Source organism: Chenopodium album, chromosome 1, assembly GCF_948465745.1.
Source record: "Chenopodium album chromosome 1, dcCheAlbu1.1, whole genome shotgun sequence".
Lineage (NCBI taxonomy): Eukaryota > Viridiplantae > Streptophyta > Magnoliopsida > Caryophyllales > Amaranthaceae > Chenopodium > Chenopodium album.
In genome coordinates, this window is record NC_137834.1 from 67129902 (window position 1) to 67141307 (window position 11406).

Sequence of the window (11406 nt, forward strand, 5' to 3'; positions counted from 1 at the left end):
TGAGAACTGTTACATTTGCATTAACTCATAAAAAAGCAATCAATAATTAAATCCCATTAAAAAAAAATTGAAATTAACAATCAATTCAAGTCTCATTTTCACCATACTTGAATACAAGGCAAGTAGTAGTGGTCCTTCTTACTGAATATGTCAATAAAACGAAGGACCTACTAACCTATGCTATTGAAACATCCGGGCCAATGTGCGTGGCTTTTTTCGTTTTATCAATTCTCGTCTTAATTAATCCTTAAAGAGTAATTAGTGTGACATCTTAATCCTTAACTAACTCTTAATTCATATGCTATATATATATATACAAAATCATATCCATAAAACTTTACTTTATAACTTAGCCTATTTTATACATTTCTTTTTTCTGAGGGCCTTGTTATATATTTAACCTTGAAATATGGCAGAGTTCAGTAGTGATATTCAGAAAATTCTTAAACCTGCAGCTGTTTTTTCGCAGTTGAGCTCGAATATGGAACTATTGAACAGTTTTTCTGAATTGAATCATTCTCTGAGCTCTAATGTTCTAGATTATTTTTCTAGTAATAGCAACATTCTAAACAATGCAAACCCGTCTCAGCCACTTTACTCGAATGAGCAGCAACCGTTCCATCTCCCAGACAGTACTGTCAATCAAAATAGATTATTTTGCCCTACTGATCAGAGTCCTGCTACTGGCTCACAATCATCTACAGGTATTGGAAGCGCGGATGGTCACAATGTTAGGATTACCAAAAATAATGTATGTAGTCCTTGTTTACTTAACTTTAAGTTGACAAAAATCTTTTTAGTCTCCTTTAATTTATATGTTTCTGTAATCTTAATTACAGAGTGTAGCAGGAAGAAAGAAGAAAAGGAAAGCCGATGATCAGGAGGTGGAGAAGCCGAAAGAAGTGATTCATGTAAGAGCGAAAAGAGGGCAAGCTACTGACAGTCATAGTCTAGCGGAAAGGGTAAGTTGTCAAAACAAGTATATGACTTGATCATATAATTTTCGTAAAAATAATAAGGGGGTATGAAATAATAGGTTAGAAGGGAGAGAATAAATGAGAAGCTGAAAGTGTTACAAGATCTGGTTCCAGGGTGCTACAAGGTATAGTATATTGTACATGAACCTCTCTGTTTTGTTTCGTCTTGCTTAATCACATGAATGTCTAACTATATATGCGCGAATGCAGACTATGGGAATGGCTGTCATGTTAGATGTAATAATCAACTACGTACAATCTTTACAAAATCAAATTGAGGTTGGTCAAGAAATTACATTCAATTCTATTTAATCTATTAAGAAACCGAAGAAATTCAATATGAGTTTTTGTCCCCTCAGTTCCTTTCCTTGAAGCTTTCAGCAGCAAGTATGTTTTATGACTTCAACTCCCCTGAAGCCGAGGCGATTGAGACTCTGCAGGTAACCTTGGAGTCTTTGTTACAGGAAATAATATTCAGTGATTAATCAATAAATTCATTGATCAGTAAGGCATATTGCCAATATTGCCAGTGGAACTTTCATTCATTTGACAAACCAAATATATTATGTATGTATGAATCATTATATTAATTTTTCAATCAGCAAGAAATCATACTATGTATTTATTATCGATAAACTCTTTTGATTAATGCAGAGAGCAACAAAAAATCCTTGTGACGCTCAAGAGATGGAAAGAGTGGCGAAAGAAGGGTACGAAGGGATGCTTCCTCGGCATCAACCATCATGGCCCTTCTAATTGTACCTTAATGATTTATAAGTTGGTTACGCTTGCTAGTTGCTACGTTCATGACCTCAAAATTTTCAATCTTTGCCTGTTTCCTCACAGGATTTTCTTTGTCAATTTTCTGGATACGTCGTTTTCCTATATAAATGTTTAAAGTTTATAGCATATACAGTCCCATTGAAACTACATCAGTCTGACTAACATAAGTCATTATAAAATGGACTGATGAGTCTGATAATACTAATCACACTGTAAGTTTTGATGCTTTGTTCGTTATCACAGTCCAATATTGATGTTTCTATTGGTTATGTATGGATAATAAATATCTTTTATACGTCGAATCATAATGTTATAGTCAATTATAGCCAGTGTCATTCAGTTGATTCATATATTTCATTTTATAATGTGTTTTAATTAGATGGATGTAATATGTCTAATGACCTGTTGCATCCTCTTTAAAATGCTTTTAGGAACCAATAAGTGGATGCATAGAGTTTTCGAGCCGAAAGGCACTTGTATAGTGAACGAGAAAGCACAAATTAGCAATGAACAATTTGATAGATCTCTTTCAGAAGCAGGGTTTTAAGGACCCTCAGGTGAAAATGACACAAAATGCCCCTTTCACTCTTACAAGTCTAGCTATTTAGATTGAGTACTACCTCCACACAATAATATAAACATTCTATAGATAAAGACAGAGAGAATGAGGCCATTAAATTATCACCTGGAAAAGATATTCATACAGTAGATTGGTAACATCCAAATATAAATGAGTCCATCAAAGCAGAGATAATAGGATGAGACATCATGTAGGGAAGGAATTCCAAATTTTGTAACATAAGTTTTTATTATTTTTGTCAGATAATATAAACTCCTTGATAGAGTGATTTCCATTGATCAATATTTATAGGGTTACAATGAGAAACCTAATCATATTAGGTAACTATAAGATATGTACAGATATCAAAGATAATCTTATACAAAATATATCCTAAACCTAGAATGAGAATATTCTATGGATATTCTCTATCACACCCCCGCAGTCAGAGCGGGAGAAAATCGGATGCTCAGACTGGATCTGAATCACGCATCGAACGGTAAGGATAGTATAGTAACCCATGATCAAAAGAGAAGTAGTAGACGTGTGCTGGTGATGACGATGAGAAGCAACAACCACGACCTACGTATAGTAGAGATATGCGCTTTTAGGCCGAAGGAGAAGAGTCATGCATATACTTGGGCCAAGTTGCAGATCCAGAGAAGAATAAGTTAAGGGATCAAACCATCATCAGGGAGAAGACACTACACTACTACGTGAAATCACAGTTGAAGAAAAACAAATAAAATTGCGCAAGAAAAGATTAAATCCCACCGCTTGAAATTAATCAATTCTCAAAAGAGAAACCAGGTAGCAAAAATTAATACTCCACAAAGATTCCAAGTGCTGCAACAATAAAAGGAGCTAACTTGATAGCAAAAGAGATGTGCAAAAGTTGACCTTATTGTGATATACCACCACCAGAACAAAATCTATGTGATTATGTGTAAAAAAAAACCAATGAGGCAATGTAAGAATCATTGTTGGTCATGGGGAGGTGGAAGTAGAGTGCAACACATGGAGTAGGTTGGCAGATGTGGTTACTGCCAGTAGTGGGAGGCGGTAGTGTATGCGATTGCCAACAACGATGGAGGAGGCTTTTCGCGATTGCTACTGTTGGTAGGAGGCGCAAGGTTACATAAAGATTCTAAAAAAAAAAACTTTGAGAAAAGAAAAAAAATAAATTCTATATGTGTGTTTGCGGAAGCATAAAAAAACTTTGAATATCCCGCCGGTGGGTTTAATTTTCTAACCCACCGGCAGGGTGAGAATTTTTGTATATGATCCCAAGATCTAACCTAAGCTGTGATACCATGTCAGAGGACCAACTCAACCAAAAGCTTAAGCTGATGGTTGAGGCCCAGGAATATGTTTTATACTCTATCACGTCCCCTCACACGAGAGCCCGTTGGGCTAGAAGTGTGGATGCAGCATGGGCCCTCCACATACCCTGCGCTTAATATTTCACTTGAAAGTGGGGGGTGGATGAGATTCGAACCCGTGACCTTTGTGTCACGCTGGCTCTGATACCATGTTAGATAATATAAACTCCTTGATATAGTGATTTCCATTGATCAATATTTATAGGGTTACAATGAGAAACCTAATCATATTAGGTAACTATAAGATATGTACAGATATCAAAGATAATCTTATACAAAATATATCCTAAACCTAGAATGAGAATATTCTATGGATATTCTCTATCAATTTTTAATTTTTTGACAAAGGTTTAAAAAAATACAAGTTATTAGAAAAGCAAATAAATTGTTGTAGCGCAATTTCTCCAGAATCTGGTGTGCACGATGAACTACTGTTTATTGGCTTTGTGTACATTGTCGCTGCAGTAAATCAGTAATTGTGTTAGGGTTGGTGAGTGCACAGCGGAAGTAAAGACGTGTTTTTTTTTTTAAAAAAAAAGAAGTAAAGACGTGTTTGATTGAGAAGTATAAATTGAATTGATAATTAGCAAGACAATTAATATAAATGAACACACGATTTTATGTAACAACGAGCTCTTTTATTCAACTATTTGAAAATAGGAGATTACAAGTATTCCTTTAAGAGTTTATATTACAATATGACTCTCTCTATATTACTCTCTAAGGAGTATTACAAAATAGGAATAGTGCATTCGTAAAGAAGGTAAATTATACAATGATGCGTAGTATGTCGGAAGACTTATGTATGGTATGGCTTCTTGTGTTGTGTTGTATTCAATGATTGAACACCCATGACCTATATTTATACTTATACTAGGTTAGATCTCGTGCCACGCACGGTTTTTCACTATTTGTTACGAAATATCAATTTAAAAGTATACCAGTACTTAAATACTCCATCCGTCTCCTTTGTTAGTCACTTTTGAAGAAAAATAACGGGAATTATGGCGGAGAATGTGAAATAATGAAAGTATATGGAAAAGTAAAATTCTCAACCAAAAAATAATAAAATTGCATGGGAAAGAAACATTTCCAATTAAAAAAGTAATTAAAGTACACGGGAAAGAGAAATTGAGAGATTCAAGAGTGTAAAACATTAAATTAGTACAAAAAAATTAGCACAATTTTTTATGGCAAATGTTAGGGTAAAATAGGAGGTGGACTTAATAAGGACAAAATAAATGAGCTGAGGGTATAAAAGTCTTTTTATGTATCTTAATAATTATCAAAATATGAAATGTGACACACATTTGGGGGCTCCCAAAATCGCACAAGTACACGTGACAAACAAAGAGGGACGGAGGGAGTATAAAAAAATAAATAATTTGATCCAAAATCAATTTCTTATTTTATCCCAAATCAAACAATTTAAAGTATTATTTTTTTCTTTTATGACTGCATATTATATTTTTTTATTCATATATTAAACCCTGGTGGCATTTTTTTTTTTTAAATTTCACATGTGATGATTTTTCATTCACCCATTATGTTAGGTTGAAAAATATGTATTCATGATTTTTTTTTACTATAAATAATCTTTATACATTAAAAAATAATTACTTATATAAGAATTTATATATATAGATATGGTTAGATATCTAAGTTGGTAAATATATTACTTTAGGATTATTTTTTCCTTAATTTCGGAAGAAAATATATTGCCTATATTTTCTATTTTTTTTAATATACTAAGGATACACCAGAAAATGATACGTGTCAGTGCTGGTGTGTCTTTTAGTATATAGTTATTGATTGATTGATAGGTGTGTATGGAGCTTGGATGAAATAGCCGAAATATTCTAGAAATTCCTCCATCATTCTTGTATCTATAACGTTCTAGGAAATTCATAAACCAGGGATTATATACTAGCTTATAGCTTCCAATGTCAATAATTCTCTAGAACATTCAAGTAGGATATTATTATAGAGAAATCAAGAGCAATTGAGCAAGTAATGACCTTGCTTGATAATTCCAGAAACTTCTAGAATATGCACAATACTCTACCAAAATATTGGGCTTATAAAATTTGGGCCATACCCAACAATCTCCACCATGGACCATATTTTATATGTGCTCTCGTCGTATGTTACCCGATCGACATTAAGTAAATATGTCACATGCTAAACTCGATTGAAACTTAGGTTCATAATAAGAAAGTGACTTACTTGGACCCGTATTATGACGACGTTGTTGCCGAGTCGGGATTGAGTATGATGAAGCCATGATTGAAGATCCTTATAGTACATAGAGATTTCTATGTTTAATAATGGCCTTCAATATTTTCTGAGCACCTGTGGAGATTTTGAGTACTCTACCTTGAGCCGAAATCTTATATCCTTTTGAGGCCAGAATGCCAAGAGAGATGATATTCTTCTTCAAATTAGGAACATGATGAACATTAGATAAAGTCCTTATTACACCATCTTGCGCCTTGATCCGTACGTAGCCAACACCATGAACTTTGCAATGATAATCGTTACCCATTGTAATAGTTTTATTCTTCACCGGCTGATAGTCGGTAAAGTGAGACTTTTGAGAACAAATATGGTTGGTAGAACCCGCATCAAGTATCCAGTCAGAATTTTAATTTCTTCAGAACTTCATCTATGGGCTCTATTTCTCTAAAATCGACATTTGTCGTCTCTTTTGGCTTTTCCTCTTGGCTTTTCTTTTCGAGCTTTTTATTTGCAAACCAGCATTCTTCGACTGTGTGCCCAAGTTTCTTACAAAACTTGCAAGATTTTCTGAATTTGTATTCATTAAATTTGGACTTCTTATTGGTACTTTTACTTCCGTGTGAATTCCCTTTTATATTTAAACCTTCAGCACTTTAATTAGAATGAACTAAAGTGAGATTTAACATCCAGAGTATCACTATTTCCACAAAGCATAATTTCCTTGAAGTGTTTATACGAAGGTGGTAGGGAGACAATTAATAACACGGCCTTATCCTCATCTTCGATTTTAATATCTAAATTTTCAAGATTTCATTGAGATGAGTTTGTATGGAAGTACCTTCGGCCATCCGGATTGTATAAAGCCTTTCCTTGAGACAGATTTTGTTAGCGAGGCTTTTAGTCATGTAGAAGGACTCCAACTTCAACCATAATCTGGTTGCTGTCTCCTTGTGAATGACCTCGCGTAGTACCTCCTTGGTTAAACATAGTTGGATTGCCTAGAGGGCTTTTTTGTCCAACTCTTGCCATTACTCGTCTGTCATTGACTCTGGTTTTTTAGCTTTTCCATCCATAGCCTTCTTTAATCCGCTCTGTACTAGAACGACTTACATCTGGACTTTCCAAATGCGGACATTAATCTTGCCGTCAAATTTCTCAATCTCGAACTTTGTGATCGAAGTCATCTTTAATGTGTAAACACTCTAAACAACCTTTAGCTCTGATACCACTTGTTAGAGTTGGTGAGTGCACAACAGAAGTGAAGATGTGTATGATTCAGATGTATAAATTGAATTGATAATTGGCACGATAATTAATATAAATGAACAAACGATCTTATGTAACGACGAGCTCTTTTATTCCACTATTTGAAAATAGGAGAGTTAAGTATCCCTTTAAGGGTTTATATTACAATATGACTCTCTCTATATTACTCTCTAAGGAGTATTACAAAATAGCAATAGTGGATTCATAAAGAAGGTAAATTGTACAAGGAGGTGTAGTATGTAGGAAGGCTTATATATGTATGGTATGATTTCTTCTATGGTCTTGTATTCAATGATTGAATGCCCATGACCTATATTTATAGGTGTGGATGGAGCTTGGATGAAATGACCGAGATATTCTAGAAGTTCCTCCATCATTCTTGTATCCAAAACGTTTTAGAAAATTCACGTACCATGTATTATATTCTAGCTAATAGCTTCCAATGTCAATAATTCTCTAGAACTTTCAAGTAGGATATTATTCTAAAGAAATCAAGAGTTATTGAGCAAGTAATGACCTTGCTTGATAATTCTGAAAACTTCTAGATTATGCACAATACTCCACCAAAATAATGGGCTTATAAAATTTGGGTCATACCCAACAAATTGAATCCTCTAAAAAAGCCAAAGGTAGTTGATGTTTTCTTGATCATACTTACGAAAAAGAGTTAGGCCGTATTCACTTCATATTTTTTTCTGAACTGATCAAATTATTTTTACTAAAATACAATTAACATGGCCTTAGTAGGTTGTAAGAGTTAGTAAACATTTTAGTTGAATGTAAATCAAATTCAAACCCATTGCAAAGCTGCAAGCTAAGTCATACTGGGAAGCTAAAACTTTTAAATGTATTGCTGAAATAATAATCCTGTAATCAAGTGGAACATTCTAATATTATTGATGCACCAGCCCATTCTTGCCTATGAGTACCCTAAAACCACAATCCGTATATTAGTCAAAGATTTACCTAAATGAGCAGCAAAATAATCAAGTAGGGTAAACCACTTTTGATGTGAGGAGAGAAGGTTTGTTGAGATGATGTGAGATGTTTTAGGAAAGTTTCTATTGTTCCGGACTTCTAGGTACGATTAGTTAACTTGTATCTTGGTCGATAATGATTTTTTTCCTAACTGAATACCTGCACAGTCAACATAGATTAGCTAAATTCGTTGTTTATCCGAAGATAACCGCTCCAACAGTAAAATTAGTAAAATGGAATGATATTGGAGACAAAGAAAATTTGAAGGTGTTTAAGTAAAAACGATTGCCCCTTAGAGGTGGTTGGGCTAAGGGTTAATAAAAAACCTCAAGCATGTGCCATGTTGTTGTAGTATATCACCTTTTACTCCTTCTATTTTTTTTAAATATAATAAAGTTGAGATTATGCAAAATTTAAGATGTTAGTTGGGTAGATAAGGTAAAGTTGTAAGAAAAGATATTAGGTAATTATATTATTGAAAAGTAAATTAGTGTGTAAGAGAGTGGAGACCATTAGAGGAGTGAAAAATATGGTTGTACACCGGTCCAAAATCGGACCGCACCTGTTGGGACCGGGACCTGAATCAGTAGATTTTGAGGACCGGAGACCAGACCTGATTCAACAGGTCCGGTTCTAGGTCTGACCTGATCAATCAGGTCCAGTCTGGGTTTAGACCTGAATAGACCCTCTTTGTATATTTAAAAATAAATAAATAAATAAATAACCTGGTGCAATTACATAAGCATGAATTCTAAAGAAATGAACAAAAAAAAATCTAAAACAGTTAACTAAATTTTAAAAACCCAAAAAAGCATGAATTTTAAAGAGATGTACTAACAAATAGAAATTCAACATGCAAACATCAAACACCATTATAAGCAATTGAAACATGAATTAACATATAAATTCTCACCCTTAATTCATTATTTCGAATACGAAAATACCCAAACATAATTCGATTTACCTTTTCATTAGGAAAACCGAGCAAGGTTGTTGCTCGCGTCGGTGGCTGATGTAGCGTGCAGGGGAAGGAGGGTTCTCGCGCTAGTGGTCGGTGGACGCCTGGACGGTGACTGGTGGTCGTCTGAGGGGGTGAGTGAGTGCGTGCAACGTGAGGGTGAGTGGGTGCGTGCAGCGTGACTGCGTGAGGGGTGGGCCGGTGGCGGCTAAGAGAGTGATGGAGTTAGGGTTTAGAAATGAAAACTGATTTCTTGTTTTGGTTTTTGATGTTTTGTATTTTTTTTAAATACATGTTTTTACCGGGTTTCAGGATCGGACCTGAAAAACCCCGGTTTTAGACCTGATCCGGACCGGGACATGAATTCTTGAATTTCAAGGATCAGGATCGGACCTAAATCAACTGGTTGAGTAAGGTCCGGTCCCAACAGGTCCGGTTCCAGTCGGTTTTCAGGTCTAGTCCTGTTTAAGTACACCCCTAGTGAAAAATAATAAAGTAACAGTAAGTGGGGACCATTAGTGAGTACAATTATTTTATTATATTGTAAGGGATTTCAAAAGAGGAAGTGTAACTTTTCAAAAGTGGACGAAAATAACAAGTGTAGTTTTATTAAAAAACAGAGGGAGTATAATTCTAACAATACTCCCTTTATTATTATTTATCTCTGTTTTTATTAAGTGTATCATTTCTCTTGGCACATATGCAAAATATAGACAATTCAATATTATCTTTTATTTTCAATAATTAAAAGAGAAGTTCTCTTGAGTAAGACCTAACTTACTCCTTATTTATTTGGTAAAATGGAAAGAAATATTAATTTGATATCATTGTATTATTGATTACCACATATTATAACTATTTTAATTAAAATGTTTAATCACGATTATCTTTTTAATCATTTAATAATTAAATTATTACAAAAATAATTATTTTTCTTAAAAAAAAGCCAACCCCCTTCCTCATCCATCTAGGGCCACCCCCTCAGCTCCCTAGTCCACCCTTTTCTTGGACGGGTGCACGCGCCAACCTTCCCTACCCCCATCAGCGACCCCATTTTCCCCCACCCCTCCCCTAATTTGCCCCACCACTATCCCCACCCCGAATTGACCCCCTCCCCTATACAATTTTTGGCCTCCTAAACCCTAAGACCCACCTACAAAAGGTTTAGGGTTTGGGGGCAAGAAACAGGAATTGGGGGTCAATTTGAGGAGGGGGGCTATTTTTGGGGGTAAGGAGTTGCGATCGGGGTGGGGCAAATAGAAAAGGGGTGGCACGTTAAATGGAGGTAATGAGAATGGGCCATACAGAACGTCGAATGTGGAGGGGAAAAAAGAGAAAAGGAGGGGCGTGGGTCGCCAAGGGGGGGCAAGGGAGGCTAGTGCCGCCGACCGAGGGTGGTAAAGGCTTTGGGCTAGTGGGTTAGAGAGGGGAGGGTTAGGTTTTTAAAAAAAATATTTTTGTAGTAATTTAACTATTTAAAAATTAATTTAAAATCTCTAACTAAAGTTAAAAATTCAATAAAAAAATATAATTAATGTTTTAATTAACTTAATATGATAATACAATGTTATAATGATAATAAGAATTTTTACATTTTACCAAACAGAAAAAGAAAAAGTTGGGTGTTATTAAATGAAAATTTTCCTAATAACAAAATTATAGTTGGATATTTATACTATACATTAAAAGGTCACTAGTGGAAAAAACTTCATTTGTAACGGCTTATTTGTAACGGGCATAATAAAATTCGTGACGAAAAGACTATTCGTAACGGGCAATATGTATGACTAATACAAATAACAACTATTTGTAACGGGCAAAATAATGCCCGTTACGAATATACATTTAATTGTAACGGGCAAATAAAGTCCGTTACGAATAATAATTTAATCGTATCCGACAATATATTGCCCGATACAAATAGACTTGTGATGGGGTGGAACTCACTTAAAGGAGTAAGCCCATTATATTAGAGTATCAGGGTTTCAACACATAGTCGCCAAACTTTCACTTCTCTCTCTGTCTCGCTCTCTCTCTCCTCACTCAATCTCCTCCCTCCGTTTTTGTTCAGTTTTGCTTGACAATGTTAGAGATTTGAAACAACGACGAGAAGAATCTTATCTTATACTCTGAGGTATGATTTTTTTTAAATTATCCTTTTGAACTATAATGTTTTTAGCTCACATTTGGGATTTTGTGAAGTTTTTTTGATAAATTTTGTTGGATTTTGAAGATCTGAGTTGATTTGATGAATTATGAGGACTG

At 34.7% G+C, this 11406-nt stretch overlaps 1 protein-coding gene across 3 annotated transcripts; it reads left to right on the forward strand.

Annotated features, from left to right (window-relative positions):
• The first annotated feature begins 364 nt into the window (after nucleotides 1-364).
• LOC145597585 (transcription factor bHLH75-like) lies at nucleotides 365-2010 on the forward strand. Of its 3 annotated transcripts, none has more exons than XM_081653821.1 (6): nucleotides 365-751; nucleotides 840-962; nucleotides 1037-1102; nucleotides 1188-1256; nucleotides 1337-1417; nucleotides 1632-2010. In XM_081653821.1, exons 1-6 carry the CDS (start codon nucleotides 410-412, stop codon nucleotides 1731-1733), a joined length of 783 nt encoding a protein of 260 aa, XP_081509947.1. In that variant the 5' UTR covers nucleotides 365-409; the 3' UTR covers nucleotides 1734-2010. The 3 variants fall into 3 exon arrangements, with proteins under 3 accessions (XP_081509947.1, XP_081510025.1, XP_081510098.1); XM_081653899.1 differs by having other exon boundaries at nucleotides 1352-1417; XM_081653972.1 differs by lacking the exon at nucleotides 1037-1102.
• The last annotated feature ends 9396 nt before the right edge of the window (nucleotides 2011-11406 follow it).